General features: G+C 41.1%; 2 protein-coding genes across 7 annotated transcripts in view; both read left to right on the forward strand.

Moving 5' to 3' along the window:
* CCDC82 (coiled-coil domain containing 82) overlaps positions 1 to 14412 on the forward strand; it is a 31604-nt gene extending 17192 nt beyond the window's left edge. For 5 of the 6 annotated variants that reach the window (XM_061440154.1, XM_061440155.1, XM_061440151.1 and 2 more), the window contains 4 exons: positions 1073 to 1197; positions 4272 to 4442; positions 10021 to 10206; positions 14007 to 14412. In XM_061440154.1, coding sequence (XP_061296138.1) covers positions 1073 to 1197; positions 4272 to 4442; positions 10021 to 10206; positions 14007 to 14075 — 551 coding nt within the window. In that variant the 3' untranslated portion in view covers positions 14076 to 14412. The remainder of the gene's footprint in view (positions 1 to 1072; positions 1198 to 4271; positions 4443 to 10020; positions 10207 to 14006) is intronic. The other variant, XM_061440156.1, reaches the window with a different exon arrangement.
* Positions 14413 to 17634: 3222 nt separating this feature from the next.
* MAML2 (mastermind like transcriptional coactivator 2) overlaps positions 17635 to 22982 on the forward strand; it is a 400670-nt gene continuing 395322 nt past the window's right edge. The window contains exon 1 of the mRNA XM_061440147.1: positions 17635 to 19475. Within this exon, the coding sequence (XP_061296131.1) occupies positions 18957 to 19475 (519 nt within the window). The 5' untranslated portion in view covers positions 17635 to 18956. The remainder of the gene's footprint in view (positions 19476 to 22982) is intronic.

Below are 22982 nucleotides of genomic sequence, written 5' to 3' on the forward strand. Positions count from 1 at the left end.
GGCATATATTAATAAAGCAATAGGGTAACTCAACACCAATGCATTGTCCCAGCCTAAGCTTTAAGCTCCTTTAATTTCACCAAACATTATATGCTTTTTTATGCTTTTGTGCCTTGTTGTTTCTCATTAGAGTATAATCCCTTTCTACTCTAGATTTTCTAAGTGAGTGTAAAGTAATTTCCACTATGAAAGTTATCTGTGACCCACTTAAGTAATATTTCTCATTCCCTCATCTATGCTGTTATCCTGAGTGTGGTGGCACTGATACATATGCACTTCTCAAATGTATTGAAACTGTATTTTTGCCTTCCTCCCTTCTTTAAGAGTGTGGAAAGAACCATACTTGCTATATACATACCCCTTGCATCTAGCTCAGAATCTGCCTCTTAATAAAGACTATAAATAATGCTGAATATCTACCTACATGCCAAAGAAAGATTTCATTCAAACTGTACTGAACAAATATCCATTGAGTGTCTACTAAGGGCCAGGCATTATTCGAGAAAAACTGCAAGAATATCGCAATAACTATATGACATAGACGAATCTTGCCCTTGTGTTGCTTAAAGTCTACTGGGAGAGACAGACAATGAGTAAACAAAGATATAATATCATGTCAGCTGGAGATTCGTTCTTGAAAAATTATAAAACAGGATAAGGAGACCAAGAGTATATAGGACAGAAAAGTCTGTGTTAGATTGCTCAAAAAGGTCCCCCAAGTGTTATCTTCTGAACAGAAACCTGAATGAAGTGAGGGAGGAAGCAATGCATGAATCTAGCAGAGAGCACAGCAAGTGTAAAGACCCTTAGGAAAGAATAAGTTTGAGGTGTTCAGGGAACAATTAGAGGGCCTGCGTGGTTTCTTCCATTCCCTAATACTCTAATGGAATGATTTTCTTCAACTTTACTGGGTTTTTTTTTGTTTTTTTTTTTTTTTTAATTTGTTTCTAATCAACCAACCAAGTATCTGCTTAAAGCTATGGGAAGAAATCTTTAACTGTTCCATTATTTAAATATTTTATAAGGGCAAAGTGATTGTTTTTGTTGTTGTTGTGATTGTTCCCCTGAACAGATGGCACCAGGCAGAAATCATACGCACAAGATATGTTGACTTCTCTTTATTATTTGGATAACCGCTTTGTTCAGCCTCGTCTAGAGAATTTAGTCTCTAGAAGTCGTTGGAAAGAGAAATACAAGGTATACAGTTTTATTTGTTTTTGAATCTCTGGTTGAGGGTGGGGTAGGATAGGAGTGACAGTCTTCTTGGAATTTCAATAACCAGTCACACTTCTTTAATTAATCTTCTAAATTATTAGCATTTTTCTTTGTTAGATAATCAGCTTGTTTCTTGTCTCTTCTAAGGCTATAATTGTTTTAATCATTCCCACTTGTTATATCTATCCAATAATTAAGTAGTTATAAATGATAATTTTAAAACATCTCTAGGGCTTAACCCATCTGGTAAAATGAGGAAATTGTCTCACAGGATGTTAACTGTTGCAGTAAAAAAGAGCTCCGTTGTTAAAGAAGGTTGAGAAACAGTAGGTTTAACTTAACTGCTAGAGGGCTTTTCAAGAAGCATTATGTGTGAATTTATATTGTAAATCGTCAAGAACACAATATAGAATATAATACTTTCCAAATTTATGTTATACTATGAGGCTTCTTTTCGTAAAATACCTATTATTACCTTCTAGGATATTGGTTCCCATAATAGAGAAACCCTGACCTATGTGGTCTTTGACATCCTTCTCCACCTTAAGATTTTGTAATTCTACCAATTTGGGAGAAGATTCTTTTTAATTTATAAGATCTAATTGATTCCATGTTATCCCCCTAGATTTCTATTTTATGATCTCTAATAGTAGAGGCTGTCCTATATGATTTACAAGATTTTTTTCCCTCCCTACTTCTAACTTTTTATCTTTTAATAATTAGCAAGAAGAAAAAGGCAAGATAGTAGAAGTTCAAGTTCTATATAGTCAGTCTTTCTAGCACCTAAATCATTAGCTACTCTCCCTCATTTCGTGTCAGGAGATTTGGCTTCATCCAGTGCCTGCTGCTGCTATACATTGGAGAAGGAAATGGCAACCCACTCCAGTGTTCTTGCCTGGAGAATCCCAGGGACGGGGGAGCCTGGGTGGGCTGCTGTCTGTGGGGTTGCACAGAGTCAGACACGACTGAAGTGACTTAACAGCAGCAGCAGCAATGCCTGTTCAGCCTTGTATTACTTGAAGATAAATTAGCTACAAATGGTTTAGGTTTAAGGAACAATTATGGGATTACAAAAGAAAAAAAGAGTTAGAAGACTTCAATTTGGAGGATAGATTGAGTTTAGGGGGCTTCCCTGGTAGCTTAGCTGGTAAAGAATCTGCTTGCAATGTGGGAGACCTGGGTTCAATCCCTGGGTTGAGACGATCCCCTGGAGAAGGGAAATGGTACCCACTCCAGCATTCTGGCCTAGAGAATTCCATGGCCTGGATAGTCCATGGGGTCACAAAGAGCTGGACGTGACTAAGTAACTTTCAGTCACTTGAGTTTATATATTTCTTTTTGACTTTGAGTGATTTTAACTTCCATGCATTCCAGTTCTTCCTCAGATAGAGAAAATACTTACCCACTTTAAAGGGAAATATTTACTGATTTTTAAGGTAAAGTACATGGCACAGCTCTTAGGATATGGTATAATATATATCATTGTCTTTAATAGAAATAAAAGCATATTGATCATTTAATTTTGCCAAGTAATTTATATGCAAAGTAAAATGTTTTATCTGATCTTCAGAGTAACCCCCAAAGAAAGGTACTACTAGTTCCTCTATTTTACAAATGAGAAAATTGTAACCCAGAAAAACTTAATAACATAAGGTTACACAGCTAGTAATTAGTCAGGCCAATGTTTGAACCAAGCACAAACCTTAGGTTTAGGGTTTCTCAGACTTCAAAGCCCATCAATTCTGCTGTAATATGTTTTGCATACTATGATAGGTTATGCAGAATTTGGATAACCCAATGTTGAAATGATAACTGTAAGTTACAAGATAATATTAGCTTAAAAATTTAGACACATAGATAATCAATTCAGTAGGATCTTGTTCAAAATAGGTTATGCTGCAAGAAATAAATAATGTGACAAAGTAAACCAACAGTGAAAACCTCAACAGCTTAACTAAACAAAATTTTATTTTTCACTTGTGTGTTCACTGTGAGTCAATAGGGGTGCTCTGTTAATTGTAGTCACTCAGGGAGCCAAGCTGATAGAACTTGCATCTCAGTATGTGCTTTGAATTCCAGAGAAGCAGGAAGGGAAGATGGTTAGTCACCTATTTACTCTGAATGTCAGCCTATAGTGACACATGTCATGAAGTACCATGAAATAAGAGAAACAATAAAAAGTACAAGACAATGTTGCTGTGAATTATAAATGTAAAAAGGAAACTCTACTGGATACTTAATTACTGTCAGGCTGATAGAGAATGCAGATTAGTGACCCTGTTAATATGCTCATTGTGTGCAGCTCAAATATTGTGGTAAACTAATCCACACTACTAATTAGAATAGGAGTGTCTAGCACAGGCCTAGAGCCTAAGCAAAACTGCTCAAGCACAAGTAATTTCACAGCTTAATAAAGCTTATTTATGAATGCCAAATATTTTCTCTGTTTATTCATTGCTAACTCAGCTATTAGACTGGCCATAGCAATACTGGCAATCTAGCAATCCTGGTTCAAACTTGTTTGTTTTCATAGTACTTTAGTAAGCAACTACAGGAGAATTAAATTATTTCTGGGATATTTTGTGGAAAATATAATTCATGCAATGGAGACTAAATGTGATCTTTTTTTTTTCTTGATTTTTATTAACCTAAATGAATTGATCTTTTAATTATATTATCCTGAATTTTTTTTCTGCTCATTCTTTCCTATTTTAACTAATTACAACATCTGGAGATAAGAGAGATAAGAAGTAAATTAAAACCTTAGTAGTAACTTACAAGTTTGAGAGAAATGAAGCTAGTTTCTTTCTTCATCTGGTTTCTTTTCTTTTAACAGCCTAAATTATAATCCATTTTTAAAATTTAAATATATCTTGTCAAACACCTACTGTGTGCTCAATACTAAACTGAGACATACCAGTGTGTTTTGCTCTTATATCTTACTATATTATTATGATTCCTATTCTTAATTTTAATTTGGTTGGGCTCTTATATTTGATTTTGTTGTTGTCTTTCTTATCCTTTAAACTTTCATTACATTTTGAAATTATTTTCAGGAGCGAGTAGAAAATTATTCTAGTGTAGATATCCAATTGAAGACATCTGAGAACTGTTTGTGCCAGGCTTGTGGGTTGTATCGCCACTGTGAATACTCAGTGCATTTATCAGGAAAGTTGTATGACACCAGGACCATGGAAACAGATGATTTCATGTTACACGATAAACAGGTATTTTTCCCCCTCTCATTTTAGTTCTTAAAAATCAGAAATTTTCACTAAATAAGCCTGTATGGTTAACCCTAACTTCTTTTCACAAATGAAGAAAGCACAAGGAGAAGAAAAAAGAGCACGGGGAAAGAGTGTGCCATTTTTTTAATGTAAAAATGTATGTTATACATCAGATTCACTCCAAATTCAGTCAGGTACTAAAATCAGTGCATGTTGTCTAAGTGTACATCACCCAAACTAGGAGAGGGTGAGGGGTGTGAGCGAGAGGGGATAAGGATGAAAAGGGAGGTAACTGAGCCAGAGGAAGAAGAAATCCCTTTTGAGTCCCAAGGAGAATTTGACCCCAATGGAAATTTTAGGCCAGATCATCTACCAAATTGACAATCTACAAACAAATAATTAAAGATGGCAACCCACTCCAGTACTCTTGCCTGGAAAATCCCATGGATGGAGGAGCATTGTAGGCTACAGTCCATGGGGTTGCAAAGAGTAGGACACGACTGAGTGACTTCACTTCACTATAGATGGTAAAGGGTCTGCCTGCAGTGTGGGAGACCAGGGTTTGATCCCTGGGTTGGGCAATCCCCTGGAGGAGGGCATGGCAACTCACTCCAGTATTCTTGCCTGGAGAATCCCATAGACAGAGGAGCCTGGCGGGCTACGGTCCATAGGGTCGCACAGAGTCAGACGCAAATGAGTGACTAACACTTTCAAATTCACCCCAGTAATGAGGTTTGAAGGAAAACTGTGCTTCAACTTAGACTACATCAGTGGTGTTTCAGAGCCTAGAACCATCACTGTATATTTAAGGTACTATTAATTTTGAATGAATAGACAAAACAGAAGAAAATATTTTAAATATATGAAGTATCTGATAGACAAGAGCAGAACAGTACAGTGTGAAGACAGAAAAAAAAAAGATGCAGATGCAGACTACTTCTCTTTATTTTTTACTCTTTGTAAAATGATTACACTTACAAGTACAAAAAATAGTAAAATTGAGAGCTTCCTCTAGACTTCCCTCTGTAGATTCCTCATCCACTGATACAGAGGACCAACTGTATATTTATTTTTAAAAACTCCATGTCTACATGGGTCCATGCAGTTCAAACCTATGTTGTTCACGGTTTAACTATACTATTTTTACACCTGTGGTTGGTTTAATCTGCAGATAGAGAAGCCCAAATGTAAAACTCTGGCATCTGCAGATTTTGCTATCAGGGAGGGTCCTGGAACCAACCCCTGAGGATAGTGAGGAGTGGCTATAGTTTTAGCTACAACAGTCTTGGATAGAGTACTGAGATCAGAGCTCTGGACCACCAGCTTGTGGTGATATCTGAGGGCATTACAGGAGAAGGAAATCACCTGGAGGAAAGAGACTTGAGATCTGAAAGGCAGTTAGGAGGACTAACAAGTTTTTCAGTTTTGCCCAGAGTCTGTCCAGACTCCTCAAGACACTTAAGATCCAGTGAGAAGAGGCATTAAGTTTCAGGCAGATGGCCATGTGTAATAAAAAAGGTGAAAAGTGAAAGTGTTAGTCATTCAACTGCCTCCGACTCTTTGCCACCCCGTGGACTGTATGGCTTCTCTGTCCATGGAATCCTCCAGGCAAGAATACTGGAATGGGTTAGCCATTCCCTTCTTCAGAGGATCTTCCCAACCCATGGATTGAACCCAGTCCTCCTGCACTCAGGCAGGTTCTTACCATCTGAGCCACCAAGGAAGCCTAACCACGTGTAATGCATCCATGCAAAGAACAGGCTGAGAGGGAATAGAATCCCTTAACAGCTTGTTGCACTTAACGTTTTTAGCTGTGCTTTGTTACTCAGTCGTGTCCGACTCTTTGTGACCCCGTGGACTGTAGCCCGCCACGCACCTCTGTCCATGGGATTCTGCAGGCAAGAATGCTGGAGCGGGTTGCCATGCTCTCCTCCAGGGGATCTTCCCAACCCAGAGATCGAACCCAGGTCTCCTGCATTGCGGGTGGATTCTTTACGTCTGTGCCACCAGGGAAGCCCAGTGTTCTTAGAGACCTGGAAATAGACAATAGACTTCTTCCCATCCCTCTTTCCTTGAAGATCTTTTCTCTTTCTTCTCCATACTTTAATTTCCTTAAGGAACTGGTTGCTTCTCTGTATATGAGGGCCTAAAGAAATACCTCAAAAAGCTACCCACAGTGTTAAAAACGTGTATAAAATGTGCATAATGCATGTTCATTGTATTTCCTTGCTTCAGTTTGTTAAACAGTGTCGATTCACATTCCTATGTGTTATGTCTAATAAATTACAGATCAGATATTTCTGTTGCTTTGCAGTCACCATCTTCTGCTTTAGGAAAATTGGATGACAATTTTTAGCTTTGTTTCTGATTAATCTTTGGCTATGTCAGGCCCCTAGTTCACACTGATAACTGAGATGACTCAGTTATCTTCAGATTTATCAGTTCATAGAACTATACTAACCCTACACAGTGGATTAAGGATCATTTCTGTATCACTTATCTGCTTTGAGATAATAATCACAAAACTTACCATTTCTCTTTCTCTCTGGCAATTTTTAAAAATATTGTCTTATCTTGTTAGAATAGCGTCTCTATTTTTTTTTTTTCCTTTTTCTTTTGGCCACACTGTGTGGCTTGTGGGATCTTAGTTCCCCAACCAGATACTGAACTTGGGCCCTTAGCAGTGAAAGCACTGAGTCCTAACCACAGAGCCCCCAGATAACTTCCCCCAAATAGTGTCCTTAATGTTTAGAAATGCAATTAGTTAATTAAAAGTACTGTCTAAATACATTTCTGGACATTTAAGGACACTATTCTAGCAGTATAGATTTGATTTACTTGCTTTTAGAACTTCATGTAAATAGAATGCTACAGTATAAGCTGTGTTGTATAAACATTAATTCATAAGGTATAGTTGGCTGTGACAATACACTAAAACAGGGAAGGGGTGAAAGGAGAGGTCCACTTGCAGTGTATGCAACAACTATGTACATTGACTGTGTATATTTACTGCTTTTTATGAAGCCTTACTAACAATGATTTAGGCTCTTCCATATAAAATGTGCTCACATTTGGGGGAAAAAAAATAGTATGAGAATATTCTAAAGGTAATTTTGGGTTTATTGACCTCCAGGGTCACTAAACTAAGTGTAAGGTAGACACCAAGAGGGTAGGAATTAGAAATGAAAAGGATTCTCAGTAGATAGTTTTGTTTCATACTGGAAAAAGAAATTAAAATAGAAAATCTTAAACACTTCTCCTTTCCTTTTGTTCCAACTCAAAATCTTTATACAAATAAATTCTTGTTTTGTGGAAATACAGAATACAATGTAATAAAAACAAAAAATTGTATTATTCTTCTACCATATCTTACCTAGACCAGCCATAAGAGAGTTCTCCTGCATCATCTACTTGAATGGCAGAAATGGACTTCCCCGTAGAGTTCACTGCGACTGTTGTATTATCTTTGTATTTAAAGTGGGAGGTATTGGCAGCTGAACTGTAATTTATATGACTGGTTTGATGATAATGTTTCAATGGAAACAGTGCTTACAGTAAGCAAGCCATGAACAGTAATACCTGATTGTTTCTGATGATCTGAAAAGCAGATTTTCCCAAATCATACAGAAATACCGATGTGCTTTTCATCAGCATTTTGAAATTTTAAGAAACGTTAGAAAATATCCCAAATGCCATCTTTACAAAACAATGCATCAAAGCTGTTACTGACCATCATATTTTACTTTTATTCATTTTTGCCAATATACTTTTGTATTGTTTATTTAACTCATCACCTGTGTGATCCCTACAGTGTGACTTCAGAAAAACAGCACAGTTCTTTGCCAGATAGAATACAAGTTGCATAGGTCAATAACGTAACTGTATCACTCTTACTGAATTCACGAAAGCATAACCCATCATGTATGTAGACACAAAGACAAATAACATAAATTAGGAGGAACTTTGTCTATTTCCTGAGGTTACTCCATGAGAATAAGATTGGTCATGTTATAAAATTTGAAGTCCTTTCTGATGCATTTTCTACAGTGAGTGAAATAATGTAGGTACAGTTACATTTAATGAGGTCGGTGCGGTGACACTGTTTTCCAATTTTAGCTATAGATGTGTGTAACAAAGTACACATTGCAAACATTCTAAAAGAGAATGGATGGTTGAGTTCACAAGTAGAGTATTCTTAATCATAAGATCCTAGAAGTCCACATAAACATAGAAATAAAAGTGTTTACAGTTTGCTAATAATAAAATATTAATGTTTATAATTACATCAGACTCATTAATTAAGGGGCTTCCCTGGTGGTTCACCTGGTAAAGAATCCACCTCCAATGCAGGAGACCCCAGTTTGATTCCTTGGTTGGAAAGATCCCCTGGAGAAGGGGTAGGCTACCCACTCCAGTATTCTTGGGCTTCGCTGGTGGCTCAGACAGTAAAGAATCTGCCTGTAATGTGGCAGACCTGGGTTCGATCCCTGTGTTGGGAAGATTCCCTTGAGGAGGACATGGCAACCCACTCCAGTATTAGGGCTACGCAGGGGGCACTAGTGGTAAAGAACCCGCCTGCCAGTGCAGGAGAGGTAAGAGATGCAGGTTCACTCCCTGGGTGGGCAAGATCCCTGGAGAAGGCAATGGCAGCCCACTCCAGTATTCTTAATCCCATTACAGTCCATGGGGTCACAAAAGGTCAGAAACAACTGAAGTGACTTAGCACACATTAATTAAGATAAAAAATATAACTAAACACAAAGTTATTTTTTGCTTTGCAGAATGTTTTGGAAAAAAAATATTTGGTTAAAAGTGCTCTATTTTTAATATTGGTATGAGAGCCTGTTTGAGTTTACATGTTTGTAACAGGAGTTCCCAACCTCCAGAACTAATGCCTGATAATCTGAGGTGGAGCTGATGTTATAATGATAGAAATAAAGTTCTATCCCAAAATCATTCCCCTGTCCAGGTCTGGGGGGCGGGGGGGAATGTTTTTCATGAACCTGGTTCCCAGTGCCAAAAATGTTAGGGATTGCTGGTTTATAAGATAGAAAATTATCATAATTCAGGCATTTTTACCTCAGTAACTGTGTGTATAGTAGCTTGCATGCTTTTCTTGCTTTGGGGTATGGCTATCCTTTTGCCTTACAAGCCATCTTTATCCTCTTTCCCAAACTTGACTAACTGTTTTCTAAAGACTTGGTTCACACATCACCTAATTTAGAACTGTTCTTTTTTCTGGACTGTGTTAATTGTCCCTTCTCGGTACCTTGATTGCCTCTTGTGCATTGCATTTGGCACGTTGTTGTTTTCTCCCAGCAGTGTAAATTCCCCTGGTATAGAAGGCACATATTTTATTTCTCTATCTCCAGTGCTTAACTCAGTACTTGAAACATAGCAGTTGCTCGGTTTTTTGTTAACTTGGTTGTATAAAAGAAGGTAAAGGAATTATTGTATAAAAATTTTGAAAAATAATGCATGGATTCTATTTTAAAGAAAATCTGAAAACCAGAAAGGCTGTACTTTCACTACTATATATTCATTTCATATACCAGATGATGTTTATTTCTTGATTTAGGTGTTTACTGTTGGCAGAATTTGTGCTGAGAGAACCAGAATTTACCATAAACTGAAACATTTTAAATTCGAGCTGTACCAAGAGTGTTGCTCCATTGCAAAGACAGAAGAGGTTGAGGATGAAGAGGTTAAAGAAACAGTGGAAAGAATTTTCAGTCAGTCAGAAAACAGTGGCTGGATTAAGGAGGTAAGGTGAATAAAGAAGAACAATTTCATTCAGTAGGTTCTGCAGCCTACTACTGATCAGCAAAAGGATATGAATTATGAGAATAGAAGACAGTGACTTTTAAAAGAGAACCTCTCCTTCTCTCCCTGTCTTTGTATTTTCTCTTCTTCCACCCATTCCTTTCATGCTCATCATTGTCGTACCCTGAAGAAGTGCCTTGATGTTCTAAGTGTTCACTTAGCTCATCAGATACATTTTAATCAGCAGTAATACAGTCCTTTAATGAAGGACTCTGTACTTTCACTTTTATGTATGTGTGGTTTTCCTTACATATATATTAAGTCCCCTTATTTTCTTCGACAAAGTTTAGGACTCACCTCTGCTTGTCTGCTTCCTATCTTTAGAATAGTTCTTGAGACCTGAGAGTGAAGAAGCCCTGGTGCCAATCTGAGGAAAGGACCTCGGCTGCCAGTTCTAATACACCCACATCCTCTTCCTGAGGACGTGGGACTGAGCAGTGAGCACTGTAACTGAAGATGAAGGGGAATGCAGAGGTTTCAGGCCACGGCACTGATTTTGATTCCTCCATATCCTGTTGATCACTAAATTTGATATCAAGGATAAAGTGGGGATTTTGAAGAGTGCACTGGATTCCCGAAGATCTGCTGGCAGCTCATAAGCTCTGGTCTGCTTACAGAGCTTTTAGAATTGTTACGGTACATGGAAAGAATGCAAGGATGCTAACATCGCAGTCTTCTAAAGCAAGTCCAGTTACATGACTGTGTAAAGAGAACAGATAGGAGATTTTCAGGTATCAACTCAGATAGGAGTTGATACTCAGATCAACCGTATATTTAATCTTAAAAAAAAAAAAAAGCCTGGGTTATTTATATCATAGGGAAATTTGTAAAACAGGAAAATAAAAAGAGAGCTTGGAGAATAAACGTACAAGCCAAGGGAAAGAACACGAGAACAGACAAAACAGAACTTCTTAGGACATGGCATGTCCCACAGGGGTGTCCTGAGCCAGAGGAGGACATCAAGGTCGGATTCCCTTTTGAGAGTTACCCACCCACCACAAACCACCAGCCAGGGGTCTCCTTGCCTGCTCCCCACATCTTGACCCTTCAGTTGTCTAGTTTCATTTTACTCTCTTCAGCTTTGTTTCTTTTACTTTGCTTCCACTTCTCTCACTCACTCACAGTTCTTTCCTCCCTATCCTTCTCTGTGCTTTCTCATTTGCCATGGGTAAGAGCCATCACTTATCCAGTAAGTCCCAACTTCGTTTTCCTCAGTGACATGAAATTCTTAAGTGCTTTTATTGATGCATCGAAGTGTTACCAACCCTCTAGTGGACTTGAAAGACCTTTTGGGATACCAATTAAAAGAATTATGTACTAGGTGTAGCAAAATTACTGTTGTATTGTACATACTATATAATAATTTTATATATGGGAAAGAACATTTAACTTCTTACAGAAAGAAGTAAAAGCATTTCCAAATCATGTACCTTAGAGAAAGCTTAACAAAGTTTGTGAAAACAGAAGGGACCTGCAAGAAGAAAAAGATTCTTAAGAAAGCCAAGCGTCACATTATGCTTAAAAAAATAACACAGCATTGGGCATTGAAAGTATTTCAGGATGGTGCATATTTAGGACAACATGCATATTTTTTCACATAAAATACCAAACAACTTCGTTCTCTTTTTGAGAGCCCTCCTACTTTAAAAATATTTGTCAGTAGATATTCTCAAAAGATTTCCTAGAAACCAAAGAAGTTTATTAGCCAGTGTAAACCCATAGGCAACTTTCTGTGCTATGATTGAAGTGCAGAATTTATCAGGTGCCCTGACATTTCTCCACATCACTCCGCCTCCCCATCAGAATGTGTTTGCCTTCGAGTAATAGCACTGCCTGTGTTCCTGTGATGCATGCCTTCTTCTTGGCCACAGCTACCCTAAATCTTTAGAACCTGGGCTCTGTGCTCCTTAAGTGGCACGTACATGGCACTTTCTGCTCTTAGCTATCAGTTATCAGTGTGAGCCTCTTCTCTCACCTTGTACAAACTCTGTTCCTGTCTTTCCTCCCCCAGCTTGTGTTTCACACCTTGCTTTTTCCCTTACCTGCCTCTTCTTCCTCCAAGCATTTTTCTTCCATTATCTTGGAATCTCTCAGGATTTCTTCCCAAAGACCTGCCAACTAGACTGACTTCATTCTTCTTCTTCTTCCTCCTAACAGTTTAACTAGGAGATCTGATTTTAACCTAACGATAGTAAAAGGATAGGAGCAACTCAAGTGTAAGAAAAGAAAGAATGATAAGAAAATTATGATAAAATATATAATAACTATAATAGTAAAACATGCCTCGTTCTAAATTAGAAGTGAAGAACAGAATGTCATATGCCACTGGCAAATGCTGACAAACGATTTTTCTTTGAGAGTACCTTTGATGGTGGGATTTCCAGGGAAGTTGAAGACAGGATTGTTGGTATGAGGTAGTGAACACAGAAGACCAGAAGTGAAAAAAGTATGTCAATAGGGACATCAGGTTTCAGTCCCTATCACCATAAACGTCAGAGCTATCAACACCATCTCTCGTTTTATTGGAAGCAGAAGCAGAGCTCATAAGGAGAGCTAAGAAACCGTTAGGTCAGTTCATCTCCCCAGCAGAAGGAAGCACTTGAACTCTGTCAACCTTGAAATCTCCAAACCGTCCCAGCTCCTCTCTCCTCTTGTCCGGCCCTGGTCTTTACTCTCCCATCTTCATTGCTGTCACTCAGATTTAGGCCTTCATTACCTAAATTATTATAGTAGACTCATAACTAGCTGCCAAACCATTCTAGACTGGATGTTTTACCCTTAAAAAAAAAAAATATATATATATATATACACACACATCTCAGATTGTGTCAGTTTCCTGCCCTAACACTTTCATGGGGTCACAAAGAGTCAGACACGACTGAGCGACTGAACTGAACACCTTTGTCAGCTTTCCATTGCCTGTCACATTATTGCTAAACTCTGTAACCTAATCTTTCATACTTTTTATTCTCTGACCACCTCTTTGGTTCAGTCTTCTCTCTCAGTTCCCCTGGAAAACCTCAGACTGCAGTCAAACCCTGTACTTTTCTGTCTTGTCACTGTTTTGTGGATTTCTGTCTCCTAGAGAAAACTCTCCACCAGACTGTTGCCTATCAAGTCTTTTCCCCTAGGACAGCTCAAATGCCACTCTTCCTGGTCACCTCAGCTAACCATAACCTTTCTTCCGAACCCTCATAGCAGTGTCCATGTTCTTTCTGCCCCTTGTTATTGGTTGTCATTGGTGAACTCTGTTCTTAGAGGCAGGGAAAGCAATGGAAAGGGCATGGCAACCCACTCCAGTATTCTTCCCTGGAGAATCCCATGGATGGAGGAGCCTGGCGGACTACAGTCCATAGGGCTGCAAAGAGTCAGACATGACTGAAGCAACTTAGCATGCGTGTGGATTAGCAAAGTATATGATATATGTTACATGTTTAACAAATTTTTGTTGAATAAGTTATTGAAGTTGTTACACTTCTACTATAAATATGATAATAGAAAACTTATAATTTACCAGACAGTTATGAAGTTAATAATAATGTTCATTTTGATCTCTTACCAATGCTTTCTATGAATTAGAAATGCTTATTTGAAATTGAGTCCCTGTTTATAATAAAAAGATATTTGTTCATGATTGCCATGAGATAGACTTGTTCCTATTTGTGTCTGTAGATTGAAAAGGCCTAGTTTATCTTCACTGATATTTGAGGAAAATAACTAGCTTTTTTATTGTATACACAGAAATATGGTCAACTTCAAGAATATCTCAATTTGGCGGATTACTTTAAAGAGGAGAAGTTTGAATTTTAACACATTTCCTTCAGAGAAGATTTTGTAAATTCCTGTAAATGTGAAGATCACAAGTCTTGTTTCTCTGTATCGTGTGACCTATTCATATATTTTATGTATAGCTTCATGCAAAATATCTTGTGTGAAACATGTTCATCTTAATTTCCATGAAACAACACTCTGCAGTCTAATAAAACTTTTATCTACTGTACATAGAAAACACAAGCCTAACTTTAAGTGTATTTGAAAGTTGTATAACAATGCCTTTATATCAAAGTTGTGAGAATGCTGATGCTGACTTTTCATGTGAAGAGTGCATACCTTTTTAAAAAGTATGAAACGGAAAATTTTAATCATGCATCTCTATTCTTATTTGTCTGTTATATGGAAATAATCCTTAGCTATATGAAGTTGCAGTTGAAAGTTGAAGATATGGTGTCCAAAAAGATATAGGGCAGAGTATAGGAAAAATGATGGCCAATTGGGAAGGGTGAAGATCGTGAATGATTTGTCAAAAAAGAAGTCCAAGGAAAACAAAAGAATGATCTCTAAAGTATCTGTAAAGACTTTGGGAGCATCATTTCTTGTATGTGACACTACAGACAAGTTTGAACCAACTGAAGAGTGAACGTACCAACTGAAAGTTAAAAATATTTTATCTATTCTTATAAATAGCATTCACTTAATTTATAAAAATGAAAGCACTAATGACTTTAAGGACTTTTAATGGCAGCTGACTCAGTTCCTAGGTCATGCTTCTTGTTGACTTGAAACATTTTTCTTGTTAGAACAGTATTCTGACTGTTGCTCAGGAAATGCTGATAAGTAGTTTTGCTGATGTCTGAGGTCACTGCAACCAAGCAAGCTTCTTCAGTAGGTGTTTGGAGAGTACAAGAGACTTTTGTACGTGATCACACCAAAAGAACTGCAAAGAGACAGGCTGTCAGGAAATGAAAATTAGCATGGATCAGGGGGCCAAAAGCAAGTAGTCTAGAAGAAAACAATGTTGAAAAATTACAGTTAACTTTAGTAGGTATCATGACATACTGTATTATTTTATCATCATCGTTGGTAATATCACTGATTCTATATAACAAAAAATAGTTTGTAAGCTTACAAGTCTCACATACCTATGAAGTTTTGAGATCTTGACATTTATCACTATAGCATTAAATGCTTTATGTTAGGTAGCTGTGAACAGTAAAGATGATGAGGAAGACAGATAGACAAATAAAAAGGAACTAATGCTTTAAAAAAAACTCATAGGGCCCTTACAGAAGCTTTAGAGATATAACAGGGAACAGTTCCATAAAAGGGGAAGACAAGGAAAAAAGAAATGTTTATTTTATTGGCAGCTGGATATAATTGAGCATATTTTCTCACTTGTCTGCTCTCATACTCAAATGAGTGGTTCTATTCACTACTCATTTCTTGGAGGTATTATAGGACTTGCTTAGACTCCAGCATGTTGATTGAGGTGTAATTGCAGCCCTGGAGCTATTCTGGGTATAGTCTGGTTTCCCTGTAACTCTTTTCACCCTTGATACTGAAGCAGCAAGTCCAGTGGTTAAGAAAGGTTAGCTTTGAAATCAGGCTTGAGTTCAAGTCCTGATCTGTTACTTCCTAGTTAGTTTAAATAGTTTATTTTCAATAAGCCTCAGTTTCCTCATTTATAAAGGGTTAATAATTCCTGTCCCTCAGGATTGTTGGTGGATTGGAGGGAGATATGCAAAGTACTGTGCCTGAAACAGTGACTAAATAAGTAGTAATGACGTGAATGGAAATAAGGTGGTGGATGATAATGATGTCGGCTTGAATTTAAATGGCTGTAAAGGGCAAATGTGTACAAAAGACTGTAAAGGAGTGTCCTACATCACTAGAATATAGTAGGAAAATTCATTAAATTGTTGCTGGACAAGTTTTTAAGGTGTGTTCTTGTCTAGCTTAGAAATAAAAGTTTATATCATTTAGAAATAGCAGCTTTGACCAAAAACTGTGTTACTTGTCAAAATCCATGCTACTGCAGAAGTGTAGCGTGAACAGTGTTTACATTTATTAAAGTTTTTCTCTTTTATCAAGTATGATTGCTGAATATAAAGTGCTAATAGTAACAGAAGATAATGTATAATGAATACACCTTTTAAAAACCAAGTCTGAAATGATCAGAACTCCTTCACTTTTTAATGACACTTCATGAGAGAGTTCTCCTTTCAGATTTGCATACCTAAAAAAGATATTTCTGCCTTTCTCCATGAGTGATGACGAACTTAGCCTTGGAAGGGACAGACAGCAGTATGTTCCAATGAAAAGTTAAAAGTTACATTCCATCAGAATGCACTTGTCCCAAATTCCAAAATAACATTCTAGAATTCGTGAAAATAAAATGAACTAATGTAGGCCAGCCTATCGAGAACTAAACTGTAGATAAATCCAATCTTAAAGTGTTTGCACTGATCTTACTCATTTCTATCCACAGCTCAGTTTGAAGCAGGACCTTGTCACTGAGATGCCAGAGGTGGTTTAAATTAACAAAGCCCCATTGCTTGACACCTCAAATCCAAATGACTTCCAAATGAGCATAACAGACTATATGGTCCTGACTAGAACAATATTGTGCTCACTTTAGTTTATCCTCCATAATTGGTAATCGGCAGAATCCAACATGCATTTTGAGAGCTTAAAGGTAGGATTATCTGAAGATGAGGAGACAACAATGTGTGTCAGAGATCTATTTGTTTTGTGTTAGTGAACTTGAAACTGGACTTCTGTATAATGATTTTCCTCGTTGTATATGTAAACAGACTACCGAGAAGGCCCCAGATCTTGCATTAGGTTTGTCATAGGGAATCTTGTATTTTCAGAAAAATCTTTGTTGTTTTTTTTTTTCTTTCTGAGAACTGGTATTTGTAACTTCATCGTGGTAGAATATTTTAGTTATTTTTACTGATATGCTTGTGATCCCAGATTGACTTAACCAGAGACAGACAAAACAGGCTAGCAGGTAGACAGACTCGCCTGCCCTTTAGGAGCTAACGATGTTAATTTCTTCTCTGCACCCACTCCTCCGTTTCTCCCAATACGCACACACCCTACGCCTCCCTTTCTGACACCCAGGAACATTTCCTTCGTGTTCACCCAACTCTCGCTAGAGTATTCAGGAGTGTCATTGACAACATACTGAAAAATGAAAGTGATATCCTCGGGGGGTGGAGAGGGGGAAGCGTAACGGAGATCTGGCAGGGAAAATACATCCCCTGGCCGGGAATTTCTGCACCATTTCGGGCTGGTGAAGTAGTCGGGTAGAGGTTGGGGAATTTCCCCAACGTCCCGCCCTCCTGCCCGAGCCGAGCCGGAGTGCGAGCTGCGCGCGCCGACGCCGAGATGCGCAGGCTTCGGGATCCTCCACTTCTTGCCGCTGGGAGGCCCTCTGCGTTCCCCTTTCCCCGCGCCGGCCGCCTTGCTCGCCCGTGCAGTGGCACCCGCCTTCCACCAGGGAGCCTCGGGCGAGCGCTCCCCCCCCCCCCCCCCCCCACCCCCCTGCAGCTCGCTGGCTCTCTCTTTCTCCCTCTGTCTCACTCTCTCTCTTTCTCTCCCTCTCCTATCGGAGCACAATGAAAGCCTGTGTATCGCCGTGACTCCGGGCGGCGGAGCCAGTGTCAGCCCAGCGGCGAACAACAGACGGGAAAAAGAGAAAGGAAAAGACCGGCTACTTTCTTTTCCATCTCTAAAAGCGGAGCAATCCAAGAGATAGAACCACATTGCTTATTGCGAGTCCAGACCCTCAGATCCACTGGCCGGGGATGGAATGTACAAAAGTGGACAGAAAAGTGGCTGGACATGACTCGGTGCAATTTGCTGGAAGTTTGTAAGTTTGACCATCGTTTGTAAATTACTCTCGGAAGAGTTTGTCTCTCTTGATACTGTATTAGAATCGAGCCGGGGGTGAGGACTAGAAACGTAAGCGGGAAAGAAGAAGGAAAAAAAAAATATGTTGAAGGATCTCTCTCTCAGTGGCTAGTGACTTCAGACTGCTTTCATTTAAGGCTGGGAAACCTTAGAGGGAATGAGGATTTTACCGGTGATTGGATTAGCTGAAGAAAAAAGCATGGTCCAGAAGTCCAGTTACTGACATTAACAATTGAAAAGCTGTCTCCCTCTTTGGGGAGAAGACCACATCCTACAGCACCCCCAAAAAGGAGAAAACACCGGAGCAAAGGGAAAGGGAGGAAAAATTAAAAGCCAAAAGACAGTCTCTGTTTGATTTTTGTACGTTTTGAACATTGACTTCAAAAAGCTTCTGAAACAGCACTTTAAAAAAAAAAAAATTGAGGAAAAGTAAAGGCCGTGGGTTACAGAGAGCATGGTAGATATGGGTTCCTCTGCAGAAACATCCCCATAAAAGAATCTTCGGAAACAACTAGGTGAGGGGGGGAGTCCAGCTCTCTATTAATACCTCTCACAATTCCCTTTGCTGTCTGTTCCTGTCTCTTGCTTGACAATCCCTGAATTCTTGCTCTAACCCCCAGATCGTGTGTTTACAAAGTACCTAGTGGCTCTTGTCAGCTTGGTGGGTGGGGGGGGGCGGGGGGAATCCCCACTAACTCTCTCCAACTTCTCCAGAGCTGTCAAATACAATTAGAGCAAGTTGATCAGGGTTTGTTTCCAACTTATCCTCTGCCATTGGTTTCTGTTCTTCCTCCTCACCCTCTTTTTACTCACTCCCCTCCCCCATACCTTCTCCACTACGCACCCCCCCACACCGCCCCCAGCCTCTGAAGACCTCTATTCATGTGGTCCTGAGCTCTGAGCGCACATTGTCAAAAGCAGATTTGCCTGTGCTAACCGGCTATAGCCTCCCACCACCTCACCATCCCACAGGCAGCAATCATTGTGTCCAGTAAGATGGGGGACACAGCGCCCCCGCAGGCCCCCACGGGAGGGCTAGGGGGGGCCCCCGGGGCGGGGCTCCTTGGAGGGGGCTCGGTCACCCCGAGAGTGCACAGTGCCATCGTGGAGCGCCTTCGAGCTCGCATCGCCGTCTGCCGCCAGCACCACCTGAGCTGTGAAGGACGCTACGAACGGGGTAGGGCCGAGAGCTCGGACCGGGAAAGAGAGAGTACCTTGCAGCTCCTGAGCCTCGTCCAGCACGGCCAGGGGGCCAGGAAGGCCGGCAAGCACACCAAGGCCACTGCCTCCACTGCCACCGCGACAGCCCCTCCGCCGGCGCCTGCCGCCCCTCCGACGGCTTCCCAGACGGCAGCGCCCGCGGCCCCAGCGCCCCCGCCGGACTATCATCATCACCACCAGCAACACCTGCGGAGCAGTAGCAGCAGTGGTGGCAGTGGTGGGATCGATGGCGAGCAGCAGCAACAGCCACCGGCTTCCACCCCAGGGGACCAGAGGAACTCGGCCCTCATTGCGGTAAGACACCTGGTTTTCTTCTCATTCTGTCGGTGGTCTTGTGGCCTTCGGTCAGGGCGGACGCTGGTCTCGGCCTGATGCCGAGTGGAAGACAGTGCGGAGGGCTGCGGTGCCACCTGACCACCCCAAAGGCCGTTGGGCGTCCGGTTGGTGCTGTGTTGTTAAACCCTTCCTCCTCAAGTTCTGCGGTTGCTTGTGCATTGGTTTTCCTCCACCTGTAGAGTATTTCTTAAAGGGTAAGAAACTTGAGTTTCCCAGAGTTTTCTCTGGGGTCGGCAGACTGCAGAAAGGTTGGCTCCAAGCTGCAAGATCTGAGCCACTGAAGAAGGCCTTGCCTCAAGGAACCTCTCGCTTTGGCAGGCCAGCGCTGATTAGGCCCAGCAAGCCATGCTTAGCCTGAAAGCGTTTGTTTAGCAGCCAGTCCAGCTGACCTTTAGCCAAGCCTTTTCCTTCTTGTCCCATTTCCCTTTCCTTCTTTGAAGTGGCCCCTTCTCCTTGGGTCAAGAGAACACAAGTGGTCATCCCTAACAGAGCAAGTTCCCTGAGCACCCCCTCACTCAAAAACTTGGGGAATTCTCCCCAAGACGGGTGAGGGAATGTTTTTGAGAGGCCTGCTCCCTGGTTTCCTACAGACTCCCCCACTGTCCCCACCTAGCTTCTTTCCGCAGGCACTGCAATCAGAGAGTGCTGACTTGCAGCCTTCAGTAAAGTGTGCAGGCACCAAGGGGCTGTTTCCAGTTTTTCGTCCTAGAAAGTGCCTTGTCCTCTGCCACTCCTGGCGACAGAGTACCCGACCTGAGAGTTGTGATTAGGCTTCTGGCTGGAAGTTCTTCCTCAGAGGCGCAGACACACCCCACCCCAAAGGGAGTAGTCCTTGACTCATTGGTTTCTGATGCCAGTCCTGGTCAGGTGATCGCCTGGCCTGTGCGGGCTTTCCCCCCAAAGCTGCTGGGGCCACGGCCTCTGGGTAGAAGGTGGAGCCCCGCAGCCCTGTGGCCCTGCAAGCTTCCTCCGTTTCTGAGTTCCTTGGGGCTTCAGAAGTCCCGTGTCCACTCGTGGAACAGCTCCCATGTGCCCAAGCCAGCCCTAATGAAAGTCAGCAACAGGAAATGGCCATCCAAGCTGAAATGTCCTCAAAAAGCCCAAAGGAGAGGAAGGCACTGGGTCGAACTCTTTCTTGGAGGGAGCTTGAGAAGGAGCTCTGGGGAGAGAGCATCCTCTAGCCAGGCCCCTGGAAGCTTCTCTGTGGCTCCTCCGTATCCCTGGCCTGGGTCTCTGGTGGTGAAGTTTCTAGAAAGTCTGGGGGCTGAATTGGTTCTGTTCTGTTCCACCACACACACACATTTTGCCTGGGATGCCTAGAACTGCAACTTCCTGGTGCCAATTCCAGACGAGAGATAACAGCTAACAGTTAAACTGCTCAATGTTTGTTGTTTTATCCTTGGATACAGTTAGCCTGTGGGGTTATTTCATGCTTTCAGGCCTAATTTCCATTCCTTTCCACCTGCTATATCCTCACCTCTCTCTGGAATTCCCTAGGACAGCAATGGGAGTTTGTTTCGTGAAAGATGCTGGGGGTGGGGAGTAGTGGGTAAAGAATCACTCGAATGGAAAGAAGAATGAGGTTTGTATGTGTGTGTGTCACTGGCATTTGCGGCCAAAAGCATCTAAATGCCTTGATTGTCCTCAGTAAATTTATAATCTGTCTGCAAGTCTCCCAATAATACAGCCTTGTATGCTTCACAGTCTCCTGGTAAGTGTTTCTGGGGGTGATACAGGGAACTAGGCGCCCAGCCCCAGAGAAGACAGATCTCTGTCCTGAGTGCCAAGACTGGATGTGGCCTTCACATCCCAGCGGCTGCAAGGAAGGTGTCTGCTTATGGCCTTGTTCTTTCTTTTTTTTTTTTTTTTTTTGCTCTCCCCCTACTTGGAAGGAAGCTGAGGCTGCCTCTTTTTCTTGGGGTTTTGGGGATGCGAAATGAAACCAACTTCAGTGGTGATTGTAAGTTTATGTCAACAGTGTCCGTGCTGGGAGGTGTCTGGCCTCTCCCGGCTGGAGGCTTAGTGCCCTAAGAAGCCAGAGGTAGCTGCTCTGTCTCTCCTTTTCTAAAGGGGAATCTACTTTCTCTCTCTCTCCTCACTATCAGTCATCTCCTGAAACACCTCCTTAGAGGGGCTCCCTCTGCAAGCGCCGCGAGGATTGATGAGATGTGCTGTGCATGTAAGGAGTGAAAAGACCAGTGTATTTCTGATGGTGGCTTTTCACTGCAGACCTGTGCCATGACAAGGGGTGATCCACCACCCCCCTTTTGGTTATTGGAAATTCCCTTCTCCATTTTAGCTTCTAAATTTGGCTCTTTGTTACTCAGCATAGTACTCAGAGATGGTGATGCAAGTACTGTATTAACCTGATAACATTGTGTCCAAAGGGGAGGCCTGGGCGTTTGGGAGTGATTCACTAAGCCAGTTAAATCTGCTGGTCTCACTTCACTCAGGCTCTTCTTTTCAGAAACACCATCCATTTAAAGGGGCCTTTGCACAGAATGGGTGTCCCTTCTTACTGCTCTGTCCATAACCAGATTGATTTCTGTCTCAGTGTGTGGAAGGTATCCCTTTAATAGTTTATTCGTATGCCCTAAGTGGCCATAAATGTCCTTTGAAGAAAGGGAGAAAATATTGATCATCTAAAATCGAATATGCACAGTGCCCTCAGACGAGAGGTCTGTATCCTGCATACCTGCTAGTACAATGCCGTGTATAAAGTCAGTAATTTTTCAGTGAGAGTGGAAAGAGAACCTCCATTCTTTGGGTGATTGTTGACTTTGAGGGGCGTGATACCGCAAGACATGTACAATGTCTGAGATTTTCAATAGCCTAAGTTTCCAGAACAATGTCAGAATAACCTCCAAGCCGGTTCTAATTCTGTCCACATAGCCTAATTCTGTAGCCCTTACTCAGCCAATTTCTTCATTTAGCTCAAGTTCAAGTTCAGAGGAAGCCCCTTTACTGCAGAGACGGCAGGAACAGGGCCTTTCGGAGGGCCTGGATTGTAAGGGTTTAAGCAGGTCTGCCTTTCTAACCACTTGGAGCAGGCTTTCGGCACTAAATCATTTCCCGGTGAAGTATGTTTGAGTCTTTGAATGAACTGTGAAACTGAATAATTGCTGGTCCATGGGACAGAAAGGTTTAGAGCTTCCGTGGTGCATTATTAATCTTTCCCTTTTGCCTGAGACAGGCTCCTTTTTGTTGTTGTTGTTGCTTAGACTGTGTTGCTAGGATAGATAGATAAGTGGTTCCAAGTCATCTTTGGCTTCAGAGATTATCTTCTCCCTAACATAGTGTGGAGGAAAGAAAACAGATCGGACAAGGAATCTGTATCCTCGGTTCTGGGCCTGCTTGATCACTAACCAGCTGGGTGACCCAGGACAAGTTACTTAGCAGTCATCTGCAAGACAGAACAATAATGCTGCCCTGGCTTGTTGAGAAAAGAAATGAATGTGTGTGTTT

Source organism: Bos javanicus, chromosome 15 (genome assembly GCF_032452875.1).
Source record: "Bos javanicus breed banteng chromosome 15, ARS-OSU_banteng_1.0, whole genome shotgun sequence".
NCBI lineage: Eukaryota > Metazoa > Chordata > Mammalia > Artiodactyla > Bovidae > Bos > Bos javanicus.